The sequence below is a fragment of the Dendrobium catenatum genome, unplaced genomic scaffold (genome assembly GCF_001605985.2).
Source record: "Dendrobium catenatum unplaced genomic scaffold, ASM160598v2 fragScaff_scaffold_1557, whole genome shotgun sequence".
Lineage (NCBI taxonomy): Eukaryota > Viridiplantae > Streptophyta > Magnoliopsida > Asparagales > Orchidaceae > Dendrobium > Dendrobium catenatum.
Window position 1 is genome coordinate 2,044,858 of NW_021320019.1, and position 25,261 is coordinate 2,070,118.

A 25,261-nucleotide genomic window follows, 5' to 3' on the forward strand; every position below is an offset into this window, starting at 1 on the left:
TGATCGGCCCGGCCGATCGCGACATCGTCCCGGCCGATCAGAACAAAATTACATCGGCCTGGCCGATTTCTCAGGACGAAAGAAGACAAAAATTTCGATTTTGCTCTTGGGATTTTTGTCTTATCTGATCGTCCCAGGATAGTCCAAAATCGGCCTGGACGATCCAGTCCAGAATTCAATCTAGAAATCAGCCATTTTCAATGCACTGATCGGCCTGGACGATCTCACTATCGTCCCGGCCGATCCTGGGAGGAAAATCCAAGTCAGAGAGGAACAGTAAGGGAACGAGATCTCACACCATCGCCGGAGTTCCGCCCAAACTCAAAGTGGTGCCGGAGTTTAGCCCAACCTTCAAGTAATGCTCGAATTTTGCCTGACCTCCAAGTTACGCCGGTGTTCCACCCGACCTCCAAGTGATGTCAGAGTTCTGCCTGAACTCCAAGTGACATCGGAGCTTTGTCGACGACTGACTGACACCAGTTTTCTTCCTGATCTCCAACTGACGACGGAATTTTGATATCCATTTGTAACTGAATTTCAACTCGAGAGTTGATTATTGTAATCTGATTCATGTTCTAAATTTTATGGATGAGTCAGCCTCTTATAACCTAAGCAAATACTAATGGAATTCTTTTAACTAGGTGTGGGCCTGTGGTTTTTCCCTTTTCAGGATTTCCCATGTAAAAATTCTAGTATTCTTTCATCTTCTATTTGTGTGTTGGATATCTGTATAACGATGAGATGAAAATTTCTAACTCTATCATTGCGTATATTCTAGCCCGCAACAATGATCATATTTAAAATGGATAACAATATATTTATGTTTGTGATAGATTTTTATGGTCACATTGCATGAAAATAAACTCGATCGCTCAACATAACACTTTCTTATTGCTTTCTAAAATAGCTTTTTAGTACCAAAAAATTTAATTTAAAAATTTTTTGTACTAAAAAATAGCTTTAAGAAGCAGTAAGAAAGCCATTCCAATAGAAACCTTATTCTCTCGCACCGCTTCCTAGCCCCTTCATGACCATGACGCCTTCCTCGACCTCGAGAGCAACAACACCTATGACCTCCATGATCACTTTGAATTGTCAAAATCTCGCATCCTAGTTTCCTTTGAATCCAAATTGAAAAATTTTCTAAATTCATCAAATAATTTACTCTTATGATATAAAAATCTAACCCATGTGAATCTCGAGAAGTCATCCATAATTACAAATCTGTATTCCTTCCCTTCTAAACTTACAGTTCCAATTGGTCCAAAAAGATTCATATATAAAATCTCCAATGGTTTACTAGTTCTAAGATCCTTATTAGACTGAAAAGAGGACTTCACCTATTTTCCTAATTGACATGCATCATAAAGGTGATCCTTAGTAAAGTCTAGTTTTAGTATACCTCTCACTAAATTTTTTTGGGTAATTCTCCTAAGATTTTTCATGCTAGAGTGACAAAGTCTCCTATGCCAAAGCCATGACTCATCAGAAATAGTTTTTAAACAAAAAGCAGTAGAGATTTTGATACAATTCAAGTCTAGTATATATACATTATTTACCCGTATATCATGCAAAACATCATTACCATTTAAGCTTAATATACAGTTAGTAGGGACAAATTTAACATAGTATCTTTTATCACATAGCTGGCTAATACTTAACAAATTATACTTTAAGCCTTCTACAATAGTACATTCTCAATAAAAAAGTTTTTAAGATTTTCAATAATACATGAACCAACCACATTCCTTGTGGTGTTATCTCCAAGTGTAATCCTGCCTCCACTCTTAGCTTCCAGTGATATAAATTGTGTAGTATCTCCAGTCATATACTTTGAGCAACCACTGTCCAGGTATCATATGCTTTCACGAGGCCTTGTGTGAGAGCGATCCTACAAATAATCAAAAGTTAGACCTGAGAATCCAAACAAGTTTGGGTTCAACTTTTTCAAATTATAAATAGATGAATGTATGTTATATCTAGGTTTATGCATCTTAGGCTTCCACACCAAATAAGTTTTTCTATTCAATGTACATGTGTGAGCTATATATCCAAATAATCTATAATTAAAGCATTTGACTCAAGGAAATGGGTTTTTTAATCTTCTATAATTATTATAACTTTTGATAGATTGTATAAATTTTGGATACAAAATAGAATTTATGAAATCTTCAAGTCTTGGGGTATCCTATTATCCTTGAGAGTTTTTATCTTCAGTTTGTAAAAGGTATTCATATATTCCAATATATGATTTGTATAATTTATCCGATAATTTTTGCTCTCTGAATCATCCTTAACATCTTTAAATTCTTTTTCAAGTTCTACATAGGATAATTTTAAATTTTCATGGTTCTTATTCAAATAATCAAACTCATCAAGTAATTTTATGTGGTTGTTATCAATTAAAGCATAATCTTTCCTAAGGATCTCTTGTTCTCTTTGCAATTCTTGTAACTCTAAGTTCAGACTAGTATGCATTTTCTTTAATTTCTTATATGCAACATGTATGCGTTTAAAGACTTCTAAAAGTTTATTGTAAGTCAAGTCACATACATCTTCTTGATCCGACTAATCAAGATTATCGGCCATTAAGCATAGATTGGTGACTTGCTCTTTCTTTTCAGTTTATGATGAGTCTGAAGCTGAGTCCGCCCAAAAAACTCTTTGAATTTTCTTTTTGCCCTTCTTCACCATTGATTTCTCATCTACCTTCTCCTTGCTAGAAGTGACTTTGCGTTTTGGGCAGTCTGACTTAATGTGTTCAGGTTTTCTGCACTCATAACAAATAAATCATTTGAAACCTTGACATTCTTATTAAATTTACCTTGATTCCATTGCTGGCATCTCTTTTACTTCTTCTTCAGAAAGCTTCTGAACTATCTAGTCATTAGTACGATGTCGTCTTCATCCTCAGGTTGTGATAAATCACTCTCCGACTCCTCCACTTTCAGTACTATGTTCTTCTCCCTTTGTGGTTTACCTGCATCAATCTTTCTTTGACTCACTCATTACTTATAAGCAATTAGTGATCCGAGAAGATTGTCAATAGAGTAAACATTTAAATCTTTGACTCTATAAACACGGTTATTTTAGCATCATATGCAATATGCAAATAATGAAGTATCGTATTAACTATTTCAGCGTTCGTTAGTTTCCTACCCAATGCATGTAAAGAGGTAACTATTTGTTTGAATCTTATGTACATGTCAAAAATGGATTCATTAGGTTTCTTGCGAAACAATTCATAGTCATTCAATAAGATATTAAGTTTAGATTATTTAAATTCATTAGTCTCTTCATATGTAATACAAAGTCTATCCCATATATCATTTCCACTCTTGCAAGTGGAAACCCACATGTAATCTTCTGACTTAAGAGCACAAAAGAAACTATTTAAATATTTAGCATTTAGTTATGCTAAGTCACATTCTTCTACAATCCAATCCGCAAAGGGTGTTTCTATTCTAATACCAACAACTAATCTAGTTGGTTTTGTATACCCTTCATGAATTAGGATTCATATAGGTAATCTAGTGACTGTAAAAATATTGACATGCATGTTTTCCAAAAATCAAAAGGAATATTGTCAAATAAGGGAGGTTTAGTTATGGAGTAACCTTCAGGTGTGTTTCAATTTTTAAATGTAGCCATAGTTGTTAATCAAAAAATAGTTTAAACTTTTGGTTTTGAAACTAAGCTCTGATACCACTTATTGAAACTTTTTAATTATGAATTAGATTGTTAGATCTAAGCTTATGTCCCAAAAGGCTAACCAAGGGGGGGTGAATTGGTAATTTTAAAATTCTCCTCTTAAACCGATTTAAATTTAGTGAATTTTTTAGAAAATATTTTTCCAACCACAGATAAGCACAAATAAAAAATAAAAAGCAACGAAAAATAAAGAGACAAGATTTATAGTGGTTCGGTCAAATGCGACCTACATCAACTCCCTGAAGTCTCTCACTCCAGGTATTGCGCTATTACCACAAGTGCCTCTCCTTTTGCTCCCAATCCAAGGCGGAGAAGCCTTCACAAGAACTCTCTTCCACCATTATCCAGTGCGGTAGAGAACCGTCGTTCTTTTATACCCTCCAAGTATAGGTAGAGTATCGTCATCCTTTTACACCCTCCAAGTGTAGGCAGAGAACCTTCGGCTATTCACACACATCGAGTGTCGGTAGAGAACCTTCGGTTGTTCACACTCCTCGAGTGTTGGCAGAGAACTGGATCTTTTTAAAAGATCTTCTCATGAGAAATCTAGAGGGACAAGAGAAAAGAGTGAAGTAATCACAAACTACAAACAAAGATCCTTACCTTTAAGTAACCAAGTGAATCATTTATGCTCCAGTAATAAGAACTCTCTTTCAAACACTCTCTCTCACTCTCTCCTTCAATCTTCCTTCAGTATGCATGAAGACCAAAATGATAAAAAGATTGCATGACAGTCTTAAGTGGACCTTTTATAAGAAAGACACAAAAACTGTCCAAAAACTGCATTTTTCCATTTCTGACCGATCATGATCGTCCCGTACGATCCAATTTCATACATACGAATAGTGTAAAAACTGTTGTATATGAACTTAATGTGAACTAGTATGAACAGACTTTGTACCTGATCATCATCCCGTATGAACATGGTTCATCCGATATGAACAATTTTCCTCAAAGTTCATTGGTACGAAAAAGAAGGATGAATATTAAGTTTCCAGAATAGAGAACCTCGTCCTAAGATGAACAATAATTATTGTCTGTACAAATAGTTCATTTTGACCAATCCAGAGCCCATCGTCCTGGGAAGAATGATAATTATCATCCATACAAACTCATTAAGAGAGCACCGTCCTAGGACATACGATAAATATCATTCAAACGAACGCGTCTAGAGGCCCATCATCTTGGGACAAATGATAAATATCATCTAGATGAAAAGTTCGTTTTGGTGAATACAGAGCTCATCGTCCTAGGATGAACTATAAATTTTGTCTAGAAGAACGCATCCAGAGAACATCATCCTAGAATGAATGATAAATATCATTTGAATAAATGCATCCAGAGCCCATCATCCTGGGTCATCGTCCTGGGATGAACTATAAATTTTGTCTGGACGAACACATCCAGAGAACATCATCCTATAACGAATGATAAATATCATTTGAACGAACACGTCCAGAGACCATCGTCCTGGGATGAACGAAAATTATCGTCTGGATGAATAGTACTTAGAAAAAAATTTAATCTTCTATGTTCGTTCTTTTGCTCGTTCAGGAGTTAACTGACCATATCGTCCCGTACAAACATGGTTCATACTGTACGATTAGTGTTAAAAATTATGAGTTTTAACTCTCCCCCGATGTGTGTGTGTGTGTGTGTGTGTGTGTGTGTGTGTGTGTGTGTGATAAGTTACTCAATTTACTATCACACTCTCTCAGACTTAAATAAAATGAAAAATACAGACTCCAATTTAACAAAAAAGTTTTAAGCAGATATTGATTTGAAGTCTTCAAGAAATTGGAGTATGATTTCCCTGAAAGTTAATACACACAAGAGCCAAAAACAAATCTTCCAACATTTGTTAGGAGAAAATAATAATAATAAATAATAATATTTGAAATCATCAAAACATACAAGTTATAAGAATATAAATCATGCAAAGCTAGGTAGTAACTTTCTCAACATTCCGCTCTTTATTTAATTTATATAGTGCCCATATATGTAGTTAAAATTTAGTGTGATGTATAGCCTCGACGAAGGAATACAATAATAATAAGAGGAGTATTAAGATAGGATGTTTGCATGCCTAGACGTAGAATGTAAAGTATTCTAGGTTCTTAAGGAAATACTATAATTATGGGAGGTCAGCATATATTCTTTTTACCCCTATAAGCTCGACAGAGATCTAGAGATGTATATGCTCTTAATTACATTATCATGAAGAATCGTATTAAGAAAAATATGCAATTTAAATTCATCAATCCAAAACACTTTAATTAAATATTGTATCAAATATTTTACTATTTTATTCAGTGATAGAATCTCCAAAAATGTTATTTTTATTTCAGTAGGATATTATTATAATTAAAGTAAACAATATTAGTTTGTTACAAGTAAGTATACTTTCTCGTGGGTTCGACACTTTACTCTATGATTTTATTACTTAATTTATCACGTATACTTGCGCATATTTAGTTGGGTTTATTATTTTTATATAAAAGAAAATCTAAGCATTATTAGGGGTGATAGAGCCCTAGATTTTTATACTATTAAAAAGTTCACTCCATAGTGCGCATTACTTGCCAGTATGCTTGCATAGATAATTTTTTATGCCAAAAGTGTAATATCAGTTTTTGCTCCAGGTTCGTCCGGACGAAGTCGGATCGTCCGGGACGATCGGTACAGGTTGTGCAGAGAAAATCATGTTTGGCTGTATGGTTCGTCTGGACGAAATCAGGATCGTCTGGACGAAAATAAGTCAGAGAACCCTTCGCCGGGGACGATATTTGATTTTCGTCTGGACGAAATAATTCTCTTCATGGATCGTCCGGTACGAAGCTCGATCGTCCAGGACGATCAGTCTGGATATATATAGAAATGAGATATTTTGAAGAGAGAGAAAAAGTTGAGGAGAGAGAAAAACGAAGGAAAAAGTGGAAAAGAGGATTTTCGGGCGACGCCGAGCTGTTTTCGTCTGAAGAGGCTGTTGAGGAAATTGTTGTACGCAAAGTAAGGCACAATCCGACTTTCTCAATTTTCAGAACCGTCGAGTTTGGCGGTATTATCTGTCCGGAATTAAGTTTTGTTCGCGATTTTCGTCCGTAATTTCCGACTGGTTTAGTTTCTACCGCGTAACTTTCTGTATTTTGTTGAAGTGCCGAGTGTGCACATTTTGGTTATTTTTTTTAGATTTTTGTCCGGGTATTTTTGATTCGACTGTGTTTTTAGTCGACTGGATTTTTCTGTGAAATTGGAAATTATCTGTGCAGTAGAATAAATGTTTTAAAATGTTGATATCTATATTCTGTGCGAATTTGGTGAATTTTGATTTTCAGGAAAATTGTGTAAATTCTGTATACTGCCGTTGTGCTGCCCGATTTTTGAGTAATTTCTGTTTTGTCCGGAAATCTTCTGAATTGATATGCTATCTGTATATGCTATATAAAGGGAGTTATAAGGGGCCTGGATCCTATGAGATTCAGTTAGTGTCTGGGAATTCTGAAATGAGCTCAATATGAAATCTGATATCTGTTCTGTTCCGGATCCGAGGAAACAATCTGTTTAGGTGCTATATGCACTATATATGTATTCTGGTGCTATAAGCACATCTGATCTGATCTGTTTTGGTGCCGTGAGCACAAAGGGAGGCATAAGTGGCCTGGATCCTATGAGATTCAGTCAGTGTCAGGGAATTTAGCTATTAATTAAATATCTGATATCTGCTATATGATTCTGATATGATTTGTTCTGTTCCGATATGATCTGTACGATTCTGATTCTGTTGATCTGATGTGTCTGATCTGTTATGTTTCTGATTTGATACAACTTCCATTTCCGTACAGTTTTGTTGATTTGATATCTGTCCGAATCTGTTTCAATTCTGTACGGATTTGTCTGCTGTGTTGGTTTTGAGATTCTGAGGATTTTGATTGGAGGTTTGTTGCTTTACTGAGCTGTTGAGCTCACCCTTGCTTTCTGGTGGTTTTCAGGTTCTGGGAAAGGCAAGGAAGTCCAGGATTAGTTCAGAGTCTGATCAGTATAGGTACTTTTGTACTTTTGATTTTGTACAGTCATGGCTTTTCTTTTCTGTCTTTCTTTCGGTCGAAAGCCATGTACTGTTCTGTAGATGATTGTTTTGAGGAAATGAAATCGGATAGATGTTTTGTTCCGCTGCATTTGATGATACATAGTAGCTCTGTGTTTGTTGTCTGTGTGAATTAATTATTTGGAAGATTCAGTTCCGAACCAAATTCCAAAGCTAGATCCTGGTTAGTGCAGCTCCGTCGCGATCCAGCGCGGGCGGGATCCGTCTCGTCTCGGGTCGGGTCGTGACAAGCTTTTTTTTTGGTATCAGAGCAATGGTTTTGGAATTTGAGAATTTTGTGAAACAGAGCTATAGGAAGTGATCAGTAAGTCTGTCTGGGGGGTAATTTTGATTTGTTTGGCTTTTTATTTTTGTTGTTTTTGTGATAGTTTTTCCGGATTTTCTGGATTTTTCTGTATGGATCAGCCAGACCCAGACATGACAGATGGTCAGAGTGCCGATCAGGCAGCACCAGTGGGGAGTACAGCCCCAGTGGTCGGTGCTGATACGCTTTCTCAGTTTGCTTCGCTGGTTGCTCAGATGATGAGCGAGACTCAGAGTAGAGCTTCTACTGTCAGATCTGATGACCTGGATAGACATTTGCAGTTGTTTTTGAGGTTGAAACCTCCGAGGTTTGAGGGCGCTGTTGAGCCCAGAGCTGCTGAAGAGTGGCTGAGGAGAGTGGAGAAGACCTTTGACGGGATGCAGTGTCCGTCAGACAGGAAGGTACCGTTAGCAGTTTTTCTGTTAGACGGAGAGGCTGAGCACTGGTGGGACGGCCAGCAGGCAGCCAGATTTCAGGGCAGACTGAACTCTTTGATTACTTGGGAAGAGTTCACTGAGGTATTCCGAGATTGGTTTGTTCCCCCTTCTGCACGACAGCAGATGCAGGAGAACTTTCTGAGGCTTGTTCAGGGGAGCAAGACGGTGATGCAGTACGAGGCTGAGTTTACTGCATTAGCCAGGTACGCTCCGCAGCTGGTTAGCACTTCTGCTGAGAGATGTTACAGATTTCTGAGGGGATTGCGAGATACCTTGAGGCAGCCCCTGATACCATTCCGGATTACTGATTTCTCCGAGCTTGTGGAGCGAGCTCGATTGATAGAGAACGACTTGATGGCTACTCAGCAGCGGTGGACTGCGAGTAGGAAGAGGTTTGGAGGCGAGGCATCTGGCAGTGGTTCCTCCGGAAAGAGGAGATTTGTTTCCGGTTCTGGATCTGGAGATTCCAGAAGGAGCGGAGGATCGTCTGGTACTGTTACCAGTACGACGAGTTCGGGATCAGTCAGTTCGGCACCTGTGTGCCAAAACTGTGGACGGCGACACTTCGGCCAATGTTATAGGATGGCTGGTCTGTGCTTCCGATGTGGTCAGTCAGGACATCGGATTGCAGAGTGTCCGCAGATGGGATTTGATCAGCGATCTGAGGGCTTTGTCAGACCTGCCGGTTCAGCAGGAAGACCGAGGACTGTTCCTCCTCGCCCTGAGGGATTTGCTGGAAGAGGTGGTGGTTCTAGTTCTGCACCACGGAGACCACCTACTGTTCAGAGGGAGCAGAGTAGTTCCGTTGCTTCAGCTCCTGTTCCAGTTCAGCCACGAGTTTACAGCTTGAGTCAGCAGGAGGCTCGAGATGCTCCCGATGTTGTGACAGGTACGATTTACATTTCTGATCAGCCCTGTCGTGTTTTGTTTGACTCTGGAGCGAGTCATTCTTTTCTGTCCGAGCACTGTTTTGAGGCTTTACGTTTGGATTCTCTTTTACTTCCGGTTTCTTTGTCTGTGATTTTACCGGCTGGGAATCCTTTGATTGCTCGGCAATTTTGTTTGTGTGAGATCGAGATTGCTGGCAAGAAGTGGAAATCAAGTTTGATTCGGTTGCCGATTTCATCGTATGATGTAATTCTGGGCATGGATTGGTTGAGTCAGTATGAAGCCCAGATAGACTGTCTGAAGAAGCAAGTGAGTTTGCTTATGGCTGGAGAAAGAGTTGTATTTCAGGGATTACGAGGTGTTCTCTCCAGTCTGATTTCTGTATTGGAAGTGAACAGGATGTGGAAGAAGGGATGCCCAGTGTTTTTGGCTTCGGTGCGGGATTTGAACCTAGAGGTTGGTTCTGTTTCTGAGATCCCTGTGGTACGGGAGTTTGCTGATATTTTTCCTGAGGAGCTGGTTGGTTTACCTCCGGATAGAGATGTGGAGTTCTCTATCGATATTTTTCCTGGTACCGCTCCGATATCGAAAGCTCCGTACAGGATGGCACCGAAAGAACTTTCTGAGTTGAAAGTTCAGCTTCAGGAGTTGGTTGATAGAGGTTTTGTGCGCCCTAGTGTTTCGCCCTGGGGAGCACCTGTTCTGTTTGTGAAGAAGAAGGACGGTACACTCCGTATGTGTATCGATTACAGAGATTTGAACAAGGTCACGATCAAGAACAAGTATCCTTTGCCTCGGATTGACGACTTGTTTGATCAGCTTTCCGGATCTTCAGTATTTTCGAAGATTGATTTGCGATCCGGATATTATCAGGTGAAGGTGAAGGAAGCTGATGTGGTGAAGACAGCTTTTAGTACTCGGTACGGGCACTATGAGTTTTTGGTTATGCCTTTTGGGGTAACCAACGCGCCTGCTATTTTCATGGATCTGATGAACCGAGTATTCAGGGAGTATCTGGATCAGTTTGTGATCGTCTTCATTGACGATATTCTGGTATATTCTGCATCTGAGGATGATCATGCCAGACATTTGAGGATTGTGTTAGAGACTTTGAGGCGGCATCAGCTGTATGCCAAGTTCTCCAAGTGTGAATTCTGGCTGAAGAGTATTTCTTTTCTGGGCATGTGGTAAGCGGAGAAGGTATTTCTGTGGATCCCCAGAAGATTCGGGCAGTTGCTGATTGGCCAAGGCCGACTACGGTATTTGAGGTACGTAGTTTCTTGGGCATGGCTGGATATTACAGGAAATTTGTGAAGGGATTTTCACAGATTTCGACGCCTCTGACGAGACTGACTCAGAAGTCAGTACCTTTTGTTTGGACACCGGAGTGTGAGGCGAGTTTTCAGCGATTGAAGGATTGTTTGACTTCAGCTCCAGTGTTAGCACTTCCGTCAGGTACGGAAGGTTTTCAGGTGTTCAGTGATGCTTCACTGAAAGGACTGGGATGTGTCCTGATGCAGCATGGTCAGGTAATTTCTTATGCTTCTAGACAGTTGAAACCACATGAGAAGAATTACCCGACGCATGATCTGGAGTTAGCTGCAGTTGTGTTTGCTTTGAAGATTTGGCGTCATTACCTGTATGGCGTCAGATGTGAGATTTTCACTGATCATAAGAGCCTGAAGTATATTTTTACTCAGAAGGATCTGAATCTGAGACAAAGAAGGTGGCTCGAGTTGATCAAAGATTATGATTTGACTATTCAGTATCAGCCTGGTAAGGCTAATGTGGTAGCAGATGCCTTGAGCAGGAAGTCTTCTGGATTATCAGGTATTCAGCTTACTTGTGATGACTTTCTGATTCGTGATATGGAGCGTTTGCAGTTGGAAGTGATTTCCTCCAGTGGTTTGGAGTTGGCTCAGATGAGTATTCGGTCTACTTTGGAAACAAGGATTCAAGAAGCCCAGAAGTCAGATTCTGATTATTCGAAGTTGATTGCTCAGATTGGATCTGGTAAGACTCCTGAACTTCGAATTTCTGATTCTGGTGCTATTTTCTGTAAGAACAGGTTGTGGGTACCTGTGTTTGGAGACTTGAGGCAGGAGATTCTGTATGAATCTCATCATTCAGGCTACACTGTACATCCAGGCAGTGGTAAGATGTACGCTGATATGAAGCTTTTGTTCTGGTGGCCTGGGATGAAGAAAGATGTAGCAGAGTTTGTGTCGAGATGCGAAGCCTGTCAGTTGGTAAAGGCAGAGCATCAGCGACCAGGTGGATTGTTGCAGTCGTTGCCTATCCCTGAGTGGAAATGGGAGGAGGTAACGATGGATTTTGCGATGGGTTTCCCTCGATCTAGACAAGGGCACGACGCTATTTGGGTGGTTGTAGATCGATTGACGAAGTCAGCCCATTTTCTTCCGATCAGACAGACGGATTCAGTTGATCGCTTGGCACAGATATATGTGAAAGAGATAGTCAGATTGCACGGTGTGCCTCGTGTGATCGTATCTGATCGAGATGGACGTTTTACTTCCAGACTTTGGAAAGGCATTCAGCAAGGCTTGGGTACAAAACTGCATTTTAGTACAGCCTTTCATCCTCAGACCGATGGACAGTCTGAGAGGACTATTCAGGTACTGGAAGATCTGTTAAGACTTTGTGTTCTGGACTTTAGCGGAAGCTGGGAAGATCATATTCCGCTGATTGAGTTTGCCTATAACAACAGTTTTCAGTCCAGTATCGGTATGGCACCGTACGAAGCTTTGTATGGCAGGAAGTGCCGTACTCCTTTGACTCTGACGGAGGTCGGAGATAGGCAGGCTTTGGGAGCCACTTTTGCTGATGAAACTGCTCAGAAGATCAATTTGATAAGAGAAAGATTGAAAGCTGCTCAAGATCGACAGCAGAAGTATTACAATCAGAAGCACAGATTTGTAGAGTTTCAGGTTGGTGACTTTGTGTATGTCAAAGTCAGCCCGATGAAGGGTGTGAGCAGATTTGGTCAGGTGAGCAAGCTTAGTCCGAGGTATGTTGGACCTTTTGAAATCCTGGAAAGGATTGGAAAAGCTGCTTACAAATTGATGCTTTCTGATTCGATGCCTGATGTGCATAATGTGTTTCACGTATCCACTCTGAGGAAGTGGGTATCCGACTCTGGGAAGAAAGTATCTGCTGATGAGGTTGAGATTCAGGAGAATCTGACGTACAAGGAAGAGCCAGAGTTGATTTTGGCATACGACGTACGAAAGCTAAGAAGTAAACAGATTCCAATGGTTAAAGTCCAGTGGAAGCACCGTACTGCACGGGAAGCCACTTGGGAGAAGGAGTCTGACATGAGACGGTTGTACCCATACTTGTTTTGACTGAGTTTGGACTGGATAATGTCGAGGACGACATTTTTTTTTAAGTTGGGGAGATTGTAATATCAGTTTTTGCTCCAGGTTCGTCCGGACGAAGTCGGATCGTCCGGGACGATCGGTACAGGTTGTGCAGAGAAAATCATGTTTGGCTGTATGGTTCGTCTGGACGAAATCAGGATCGTCTGGACGAAAATAAGTCAGTGAACCCTTCGCCAGGGACGATGTTCAATTTTCGTCTGGACGAAATCATTCTCTTCATGGATCGTCCGGTACGAAGCTCGATCGTCCAGGACGATCAGTTTGGATATATATAGAAATGAGATATTTTGAAGAGAGAGAAAAAGTTGAGGAGAGAGAAAAACGAAGGAAAAAGTGGAAAAGTGGATTTTCGGGCGACGCCGAGCTGTTTTCGTCCGAAGAGACTGTTGAGGAAATTGCTGTACGCAAGGTAAGGCACAATCCGACTTTCTCAATTTTCAGAACCGTCGAGTTTGGCGGTATTATCTGTCCGGAATTAAGTTTTGTTCGCGATTTTCGTCCGTAATTTCCGACTGGTTTAGTTTCTACCGCGTAACTTTCTGTATTTTGTTGAAGTGCCGAGTGTGCACATTTTGGTTATTTTTTTTAGATTTTTGTCCGGGTATTTTTGATTCGACTGTGTTTTTAGTCGACTGGATTTTTCTGTGAACTTGGAAATTATCTGTGCAGTAGAATAAATGTTCTAAAATGTTGATATCTATATTCTGTGCGAATTTGGTGAATTTTGATTTTCAGGAAAATTGTGTAAATTCTGTATACTGCCGTTGTGCTGCCCGATTTTTGAGTAATTTCTGTTTTGTCCGGAAATCTTCTGAATTGATATGCTATCTGTATATGCTATATAAAGGGAGTTATAAGGGGCCTGGATCCTATGAGATTCAGTTAGTGTCTGGGAATTCTGAAATGAGCTCAATATGAAATCTGATATCTGTTCTGTTCCGGATCCGAGGAAACAATCTGTTTAGGTGCTATATGCACTATATATGTATTCTGGTGCTATAAGCACATCTGATCTGATCTGTTTTGGTGCCGTGAGCACAAAGGGAGGCATAAGTGGCCTGGATCTTATGAGATTCAGTCAGTGTCAGGGAATTTAGCTATTAATTAAATATCTGATATCTACTATATGATTCTGATATGATTTGTTCTGTTCCGATATGATCTGTACGATTCTGATTCTGTTGATCTGATGTGTCTGATCTGTTATGTTTCTGATTTGATACAACTTCCGTTTCTGTACAGTTTTGTTGATTTGATATCTGTCCGTATCTATTTTGATTCTGTACGGATTTGTCTGCTGTGTTGGTTTTGAGATTCTGAGGATTTTGATTGGAGGTTTGTTGCTTTACTGAGCTGTTGAGCTCACCCTTGCTTTCTGGTGGTTTTCAGGTTCTGGGAAAGGCAAGGAAGTCCAAGATTAGTTCAGAGTCTGATCAGTATAGGTACTTTTGTACTTTTGGTTTTTGTACAGTCATGGCTTTTCTGTTCTGTCTTTCTTTCTGTCGAAAGCCATGTACTGTTCTGTAGATGATTGTTTTGAGGAAATGAAATCGGATAGATGTTTTGTTCCGCTGCATTTGATGATACATAGTAGCTCTGTGTTTGCTAGTCTGTGTGAATTAATTATTTGGAAGATTCAGTTCCGAACCAAATTCCAAAGCTAGATCCTGGTTAGTGCAGCTCCGTCGCGATCCAGCGCGGGCGGGATCCGTCTCGTCTCGAGTCGGGTCGTGACAAAAAGTAAACATACTAGATATAAGGAATTAGAAGAGGATAGACAATTATTGTAAAATGTATATTTCATAAACTAATGCCACCATTTTTAAAGGAGTTATAGAACCCTAGGTAGCTAAAGGCTGGCTATTCAGGATAAAAAAATATTTAATAACATGTAGTGTCTAGAGCACAAAAAAGTGCCGCTAACAGTATTTTTATTTAAAGGAGAAGCTAAGAGATGGTGGATAGGTCCTTAGAGGGAGAAATTTTAGGGAAAAATGAATGTGAAAATTACATGGATAGAGTTTATTACTATTTTTAAAGATTGGTTTGTACCCCCATCACCCAAATAAAAAAAAAACCCAGTAGCTTTTATAAGATTTGAGCATGGAGAAAAGACAATAATATGATACAAAGCTTAATTTACAATACTAAACTGATCAAAGCAATAGTAGCAGATAACTAAAATTAACTAGGTTTTGCACTTAAAATAAATAAATAAGTATTTGATATATTAGAGCAAAAAATAACAAATTTTCTTCAAGCCTTTATATACCTCCCATTATAAATATATATCAAAATTCACATCCTTATGACTTTATATGCTAGCATATTAGAAAATATGCCCTTATGAATCATAAATGCTTAGCATATTAGATATGCATAAATTTAGGCTCTCATAACTCTCAGTGCTTTTAATATAATAGAACTTTCCCCAACATTAGAGCTCTACAATATAACATAAATAAGTAGATAAGTGTAGATGTAATTGCATTGCAATAAAATAAAAAAAAATTCTCAAAATACACTATTGGTAGTCAACAGATTTAACAACTGAGCAAAATTTCATAGTTTGAGAAATTCATCAAATTATCAAGGATTGTTTAGAATACTATTTTAAAGTTTTAATTATTCTATAATATTATTTTCTAAAACTTGAATTATTTTTTAATATATTAAAAATAGTGCACTTTTTATTTACTTAATGAATTTTCTTAGCAAAATATTTAAATGTTCATAATGTTCTTATCTACAAAACATATAATTTACATGGTGAAAGTTTAGCAAATATAAAACTATTATCATTTTTGCACTACAAAATTATAGTTCAGTAAGAAAATCCTCAATTTTCCTTATTTATGAAAACTGTGATACCCAAAATATAACCTACCTTAATCATGATAATTTTTTGAATTTAGCCGATAGTGAAAAATGGTCCGGAGTTACCTGAAATGAATTTTATCTCTCTAAAATTTCACCTTCCCTCTAAGTCGGCTGCCTCACTTGGAGTGGGGGGAATTGGTAAATGAAAATTTTAGTGGATTTTGATATTTTATTAAAAAGGATATTGTGCTGCGACACTCAACCATGCATTACTCTTAATAGAGAGTATGGTGCCTTAACACCCAACCCAACACCACATTGTTCCCCTTATTTTTTCCAAAAAGATAAAGAGTTGAATGTAGTAGCATCGCGACACACCCAAGAAAAAAAATTAGATTTTCTATTCATGCACATAGACCCTTGGGACCCACTTAAAAATAGATTTAATGCATTTACATAGTCATAAAACACTCATAGACACATGTAGAGAATAATGCGAAATTCTAGCACACATAACTTACTAGATTAAGCCAATTTGAGTTGGTGTAACTGTACACTATTCCAGGGAGTATCACACATGTATTCTCTTATAAGTCTTAGGAAATGTTATGATATATGATTTGAAGCTTTTGGAGGTACTAATAAGTTTATGGGGAAGATTTGGTGGATAATACAATAAGATTAGGTCCATGTGCCTAATTGTGGCTAGTTTTGGCTTGTCTTAAAATATTTGGTTAGGGAATGTGTTTAATTGTGTCATTAGAGAATTATAAAAGTTATGGTGATTTGTTAAGTTCTAATTTAGAGTTTTTATTTAGGATCCAAGGAGTTTAAAGGCTACTAGAAGGAGGGGAATGTGTTTATTGCCCTGCTTTTAGCCAACTACATGCAATAGGCTAAAAGATTATTTTTCTTATCATAGGAGGTGGAAAATTTGTAGAAAAAGCATAAAGATGTTTGGAAAGGAGTAGAAAATGTGGGGAAAGAGATTAGTAAGAGATAAGGAGAACGCCTTAAACCTTTCACAAAAAAAAAAAAAAAAAAAAAAAAAAAAAAAAAAACCAAAAAAAAAAAGAAAACCCCTTAAACCTTTCAAAAAAAAAAAAAAAAAAAAAAAACAAAGAAATCAACCACAAAACAAACAACCAAGGGGGATTTCGACCAACAAGCATAATTACTAAAGATTTCAATCTCCAAGTTTTTTCTCAACTTTTTATTAATGAAAGAAAATATTTAAAATAATGCATTAAGTCTTAAAAAATATATTTATAAAAAGAAAAATTTTGAAGTAAAGAGGGGAGGGGAGGAGGACTACTCCAATTTTGGATCCGATTTAGGAGTAGCTACCTCCATCTTCCAAATCAAAGTGAGAGAAAATAATGTAAAAAATAAAAGAGAAGTTTCCCACACGGAGAAAACATATTTAAACTTAAAATCATGCTTATAATTTCAAACTTGTCAAATATGTCCCTTTTCAAATTTTCATGTTAGATGAATATCTCTTAGCATTTATATTGAGTTTTTTCATGGGGCCATCATAACCCTTAATCTCATCTTGACCCTTAGTATGACCTTGAATCTCACCTAGTGGTGCTAGATATTTTATATCAATTGACCACAAAATTTGGGCTAGATAAGATGGTACTTATGTTAAAGGAAACATAAGTTGAGAACCTATGAGCCCTTTAGGCTAGGTTTGGATTTGCTTGGATATATATAAATTTCACATAGTTGAATTGGGTTCTAATTATGTAGGCCAGCTAATTTGGGATAGGTGAAAGCATGATAAGAGAGCCAAGTCCATTTGGAATTAGGTTCTAGATCAATTGGCTCAAGAGCCAAGTAAATTAAAAACCTAAAAAGATTTTATTAAGGTTTAGTTTGAATTGAATGAACTTGGGCTTATTCATTGAAATAAAACTGAGTGGGTCCTAGGAAAACCTAAGAACTTAAAAGACCTACTAGACATTAAAGCCTAACTTAAGGTGAATTAGGCTAAGAAAAAGGTGAATTTGGTTATAACCAATAGGATAAATTACCATGTTTAGCTAATGGATAAGCTAAGTTTGACCTATGGTTAAGCTTGATGATTAAACCATAGGTGAGGGATCCTAGGACATAGTTAGGTCACTAAATTTATATTGGTGAAATATTAAGAAAGCCTATGACTTTGAGTTCTAAGCTAAGGAACCTTGGGTACCTATATTGGTTAAATTCTAATGATATAAGTTAGGTTAACCTAAACACTTGACCAAGGGAGAGTGTCTTTAAAATTTTCTCTAACTCAATCTAAATAATATTTAGATCTAACCAATCTTAAAGGAACTTCTTCCTACTGGATTTAATCCAACGAGGATGGAATATAAGGTCCTCTTTACCATACAAATGTTACAATTAACATAAGAAGATCCAATGGGTTGAATATGTCATTAAAATACTATTAAATCATAATTAAGTTTATAACTATATATTAGGGTTTTAAGTAAACTAATATTCTAATAAAATAAAAATCAAGCCTAGGCTAAAGTCCTATCAAATTGATTTAGACTTAGGATTTCCAATAAACATAACACTAGAGTATGCTAAGGGTCAATAGGGTAGAGCACTAACCTTACGAGATAAGAGCATGGGCTAGGTAGTCAATGCAATGGATGCAAAAATGAGGATTCATTTTATGTTAACATGATTGAATAAAATTTGACATAAATTTGGAAAATTATGTTGGATATCAATCATGAATAAAATAATTTCCTTAGCAAAGTTTGAGTTAAAATGAATTTTAACTCCCCATTAGCTGAAGCAGACCTCTACAACTCATTCAAATTCTTAATTTATCAATGAATGGTGTGTACTTTACAAGATATTTGAGCTCTTATCAAATGATATGCACCTGCTTGATCTCCTTGTATGATTTAAATAGACATCTTGGCATGTCCTCCTACTCTGGCGGTCTAATACACTATACAAGAACCTCCTCGAACACCTTTCTTGATTCAACTAGTGTTCAAAGCACTTGGTCATTATTTGATTCAAAAGGACATCAAAGCATCCTCTGCCACAACACCACTATAACTTCCAGTACTTGTAATTTTTTGAAGATACTCTAGCATGTGCAAGTTAAAGAAACCAACTAAATAGTTGGGGGATTGGTTACCACGTCAATTCCCATTGCAAACTGTTAAAAGAAAGTCTAGCTTCATGGCCATCCACCTTGTACAATTTCTTTACATTTTGCTCCTTTATGACTTGAAATTTATGCATGAATTTCTTATGTGGATATAAGCATCTTTTTAATGTGACTTGTTCTCAAGGGAAAAATTGATTTGAAGGGATTTATAATATTATAATGAGTAATATGGGTTAGTAAATGTAATATGTATCTTAATAGTCTTTATGAGTCATTTAGTTTATAGGTATTTATGAGTATAAAGTGATCATTTTTTAATGAAATGTTAAGGCTTAGTGTTTAAAAAGCTAATGAGATATCACGTGTTTCATATTTGTTATATGCTGAAACATTTGTGATGGTACAAAAAAGAATTCAAAGCTCTTAACATTTCTACAAAGATCAAGCACGTACAAATAACAGAAGAATGCAAGAGACAACATAATGTTTTCATTAAAAATTCAAAAACTAAAAAAAATAGAAGACCTAACTAAGCTAAAATGAATCTAATACCTATCATATATCATTAATTACCAATGATGCCCTTTCCCTAAAATCAAAGAAGATATTGATACAATATAACATATATTAACTATATATATAATAAATTCAATTATAAAAATAAAAAAAGAGGCATGCAATATAGATATATTCAATTATTGTAAAAAAAAAAAAAAAAAAAAACCCTAAACTCTTCTAGATATTTAAGAAACAATCCTATCCAAAGTATCTTCTAGCCCATTCTGACACTTACAAACCCTACACATAACATTATCAGATTATGTGGATATCAACCGCCTCTCATCATAAAAGATTGAACCATAAAGACTCAACGTATCACTTAAATCCACCGCAAATAATTTCACTCCATTATCACACTTAGATCCAATCAGAGCCGCTCATCTCCCCACAGTTCACGTGAAAGCTGCCATTTACCATACGCATATGGCCACGTAAGCAGAAAATCTCAACCAGCCAATTACACCGTGACATCTCAGCAGATAAGCACCCTTTTCTGTCTTCTCTGGATATCTTGACTTATATATTATCATCTTCAAAATATTCCTGCTAAGATCTATATGTTCATAAAATTATAAAATGTAAAAACTAATTAAGACGAGTATTTTGTAACAAATTATAGTAAAAAAACTAATCTTATTTTGATGTTCAAACAAAGTTGATACTGTGCTGATTCTATTGAACTTTAGATTATAATTTTGATTCATCTGAGAATATGTAATTAAAATTTGTCATGTTTTTAATTTTTTGATTAGGAAAAATACAGTACGACGATAATAATAATATTTTAATTTCATGTAACATAATAAAAAAATATTAAGATTACAAGTTAGTGCATTTGAACTCATAGCATACTGATATTGATTAGAAACAAGTTAGAGAATTCCACTCTCATCTTGCTCGAAGAAAAAAAATTATAAGCTTATTAAGGCTTCGTTTCGGATGTTTTTTTTTCACTTCATAAAACGGAGTTTTGATTTGAACTAAAATTCTATTTTAAAAAGCAATAAAAAAGCAGTCTCAAACGAAGTCTAAATGAGAAGTAAATGGCATCAATAATTTCCATGTGTTCATGTATTTTAAAACTCATTGCAATTATGATGTCTATCATTATCAAATCATAATTATAATTGAGTAATTATATGAATAATTCATAAATATTTGTAAATTTGATAAAAACACCTAAAATTAAAATTAAAATTGACATAAAAATGATAATTAATTTAACAAAAATTTATGGCTGATTTACAAAGAACAAATCCATCATCACAAAAAAATAAAAAAGAGATAGAGTGAGATAATGAGAAGGAAATTAATTACCCCAATGATGTTAAGACCCAAAACGCAGCCCACCCAGAGACAAAAAGACAAGAAAAACGTTCAGTAGGATCCAAAGGAGCAAAGAGCAAAATAGCCAGAGAGGTGGAGGAAGGTGGTCCATATAAGGCCTCATGCTCTTCTTCTGCTCTTGATGAAAGCAAGCACATCTCTCTCCCTCTCCCAGAAAGATCTCCTGCCTCACTCCCCATTCTTGAATTCATCCATCACTCTTCAACTGTTCATCCTCCGCCGCCGGCGACCGCCGGAACTTTCTCTCTTTTCAAGTTCCACTGTTTTCTGAATCCATCTTTTAAAAAGCTCTTCGCTTGATAGAACCCAACCTTGATTCCTTAGGAGGCAAATCCCTTTTCTATTTTCAGTTTCTGATTTATTGTGGAGCAGAGTAGAGTCTTTCCTCGATTTTCTAGAGGAGGAATTCCAAAGAAAGAAATCTGCTTCCTTTTCTGCTACTGCACTAAAAGAGGATTTCTTTCTTCTGCTTTTTTTTTTTGGATTTTCTCCCATTTCCCTCCTCCCTTTTACAGATTTGGACCAGTACAGAGTCGGGTTGGAGATTTGGGAGCTTCCAAAATAGAATTTTTCGCTTTATTTCTGCAGCTTCTCTTTTTTTTTTTTTTTAATTTGCTGGGGTTTAGGGTTTTAGGGAAATTCATAAAACAAATTTCCCGTTTTCCTCATCAAGCTTCGATTTTGATGCTTTCTCTGAGATCTTCCTTCGAAATTCAATAATTGTTCCTAGAATCTCACCATCTTGTGCCCCACAACCTCTTTTCCAGCTCTCAATTCCTTTCTCTTCAAGTTCATTTGCAATCAAAATTTTGAGTTACCTATGCCTTCTCCAACATTTCCAATGTCCTCTTGCCTAACTGGCACCGGCAGTCGAACCTATAAGGTCGACCTTGACATCATCGCCAATTCTCCTCGCTCCTCCCACTCCTCTGCTTCCTCCACTCTATCGGAGTCTAGCAATTCTACCCCCCTCTCCATCTCCACCAAGAGAAACAGAACTCCCCGTAAACGGCCAAACCAATGCTCCGCCGAGGCAGCCGCCATCCTCTCCTCAATCTACCCCAAACTCTTCTCTTCAACCAATCTCCAACGGTCAACTTTTCATCTCCAACAACCCCCCGACGATCCCTTCCCTGTCCTCCTCCCTTCCTTCCCCATTTCCGGCGATCCCAGCCTCCTGCTTCAAAGCCTCCCCTCTCCAGTGAAGTCGCCTGTGCAGACCAAGCTGACGAATTCGCAATACACTATCATTCACAGCCCGACAAACTTTCAGTATCAGGATGCTGGATCTCCGGACTTTGATGCTGAATCCATCCTCGACGAGGAGGTCGAGGAAGGCATAGATAGCATCATGGGAAATCTCTCCATGAGTAAAGAAATCACTGGGGATTGCCTCAATTCCAATTCAAATTCAATTATCAATCCTTGCCTTGCAAGCCTGATGGGTTTTGGCCTCAAGGGTGTTTTCGGCTTTGGCTTTGGCATTTCGTCAAATATTAGAGGGGCATTAAGGCAGTCCAATGACGGAGACTGGTGGAGGTCACCGAAGGTGGCTGTGAAGGACATCATTCCGATGGGGAAGACGGTAATGGCCGACAAAAACAAGAAGAAGAAGAAAAAGAAGGTGGTGGAAGCCATAGATAAGAAGGTCAATACCGCTGTTTCTCCGCCGGAAGATGGTATTTTGAAGGCGAAGCTCGGCTTGAAGCTTAACTACGAAGCCGTTCTGAAGGAATGGTCCGGCGGTTCTCCATTCTCCGGCGAGGCAGGTTCCCCGGATTCCGCCGCCGAACTTATCGTACGTATTGAAAATCTGTTCTAGCATCTTATTAAAATCATCGCCTGATTTTAATTTCCTTCGAGCGTGGCAGCGGATGCTGATTCCCAATGTATCGGGTAATCTTCGCCGTCCCGCATTAGTCGGACGGAGGAGATTGTCCGGCGGGCCTTTTCTTTGACGTCTCGATTAAAAGCATTTGACTGTTGAAGGAAAAATAAATAAATAAATTTTTTATATTTTTATATAAAAACTAAATAAAAAATATCTTAATATAATTTATATTAGTTTGAGATTAATACAAATTTTATGATAATATATATAATCATCATAATTTCTTAAATAAATTGCATCATAATAAATTTAATAGCTCTTGAATTTACTTTAAGATTAGTGCAATTACAGATGAGGAGGAAAATGTTCTCTCACTTTGTACAGAAACAATGATATACTCTAATTATTTGAAAATTTTATTTGTCTTTTTATTTTTCAAATTGAGGCGTAAATGATGTCACAAAAAGACTAATTTGATCTCTATTATATAGTTAAGAATCATTTTAATCATTCAAAAAAAGTTAACGGATCAATTCAGTCTCTTTTAAGAGAAATTATTCTGTGCGGTCATCAAATCGTTTGGAGGAGATTTGAGATTCAGAATGTGTCACGCCACCCGGTGCATCCAGCAAAAAATAACATAAAACGTTGTGCTTCGACTCCGGATGACGTCCTGTGATCACACAGAATAATTAATCCTCTTTTGAGGGCAGGTAAATTGTGAAAGGTATAATTTTATGTACAAAATAGAAAAAAAAAATCTTTCCTAAAAATTTGAGTAACTATTTTTATTGAAGTTAGTCAAAATAGAAAAAATGTTTATTCTTCGATCAATTATTCATTCTGAGCTTTTCTTGATAGAATAATTAAGAGTGGAATTGATAATAATTTTGTTAGCATTAATAAAGGGAAGTGTGGCAGGTCAGTTTGACGGACAATGAACTATTGCTCGAAATGAGAGATGGAGCAATGCGAGAAGCATCATAATTTTGAAGAAATTATTCTAACTTTTTATATTATATTTTTATTCTAAAAATATTTATTTATTATCTCTTCAAAAAAAAGAACAAATATAATTTCCTAAACAAATATTTGAATGCATATTGAATTAATTTCTTGATTGTACATTGACATTTTGCATTATTCTTGTACGTTTAACAGGGCCGATTTGTTAGGGGACCTTCTGTACTCCAGGAAGCAATAACAGAAGGAAGATAATAATGTAATTAGCACAGATTTTGATGCTTATTAGACCCTATAAATTATGTTTATCTCTGGTTTTGTTATTTGGAAGGCATGAAGAGTGCTAATCATTGAGAAAAGTCACACAATCAGATTGCATTGAACTTTTTTTTTTCTTTTTTTTCTTCTCATAAAATATTAATAATTTGAAGGAATTTGTGGATTTATAGTGCAAATAAAAGGTAATAAATTGAGATGTGTTCGGTTTGAATGTTTTGATCCTAGAGAGAGAGAGAGAGAGAGAGAGAGAATTATCTTTTGATTATGCTTAATTTGTTTAGGTTTAATATTCTCATTGGCTTAAAAAGAGGTTGGCAATTAACATTTTTGTTGTATAGAAAAGTGTAAAAAAAAAATGCCTCTTGGAATCCTTAGAAATCTCTTTTGAAAATATCTCTTTAGAGTTATTTTTGAGAACCCATATAAGAAAATGCCTCTTGGAATCCTTCTATGAGAGGTTCTATCAATTATATCAACAATCCTCGTCCCTTTATTAGTATACTTTTAAAGATCCAAATGTTTCTCAGTGCGCCTTCGATATAAGTCCTAGCAACACATTGTTAAAGATCATTAAAATTTAAGGCATCATGTACGCTATCAAGCACATGTATTTGATGCAAAGCATCATCATATTTATGTTGACAATATGAAGCGCATGCCTCACTAGTTCATTAATCACTCTAAAAGAATCCTAAAATGTTATTGAAGTTATGACCATATACAAGCTCTATTGTCAGAATTTGACACGACTCGATACATGACCCGGATCCGACCTGGAAAATTTTGGGTCAGGTCAACCAATTTGACATACGGATCAGATTTGGTAATCAGACACAATTATAATTCTAGGTCATGTTAGAGTTGACCCGAAAATGACCCGGAATGACTCGGAAAGCCACTCACCCCGTCGCCTGCCAGTTCACCCTGATGGCCTGACCGTCGTTGCCTGCTAGTTCACCCTAACGGCCTAACTGTCGTTGCCTGTCTTCATGTGGTTTCAGTCCCGTTAGGTCCATCTCTGCCACCTGTTGCGACGACGAAAGCTGATGCATATTTAGCTTATGCGGTTGCCTCCAACTTCTCAAACGTAGATGATGAACCAGAGGAAAGAACAAAGGGCCTTATTCGAGACTTGTCAAACCTTTGTAGGAGAGTCTATGAAGCTATGGTGAATCACAACGCCACGACCCTCATGGCTCAACCAGTCAAGCGCTCGACCTCACCGCTCACCTCATCGCCTGACATCGCACTCGCTCATTTTTTAATCAAAATGGGTTCGCGGGTCAGGTCAGGTCAACCTGGTAACCCGTGTGGGTCAGGTTCAGGTTGAAATACCTACACGTTTATAAAAATGGGTCGGCTTCGGGTTGACCTGTTTAGTCTCGTGTCAACTCGGGTTCAACCTAAACCCGATCCGTCGACCCGTTTTGACACCGCTATGCAGTAGGACACCTATAGCATTAATGAACTAACTATCCCATTGTATT

General features: G+C 37.3%; 1 protein-coding gene across 1 annotated transcript; it reads left to right on the plus strand.

Moving 5' to 3' along the window:
• Positions 1–20,726: 20,726 nt before the first annotated feature.
• Positions 20,727–23,519, plus strand: LOC110093833 (protein CHLOROPLAST IMPORT APPARATUS 2-like). Its single transcript, XM_028700591.1, has 2 exons — positions 20,727–22,499; positions 23,454–23,519. The coding sequence occupies exons 1-2, from the start codon at positions 21,522–21,524 to the stop codon at positions 23,517–23,519; spliced, it is 1,044 nt and encodes a 347-aa protein (XP_028556424.1). The 5' UTR covers positions 20,727–21,521.
• The last annotated feature ends 1,742 nt before the right edge of the window (positions 23,520–25,261 follow it).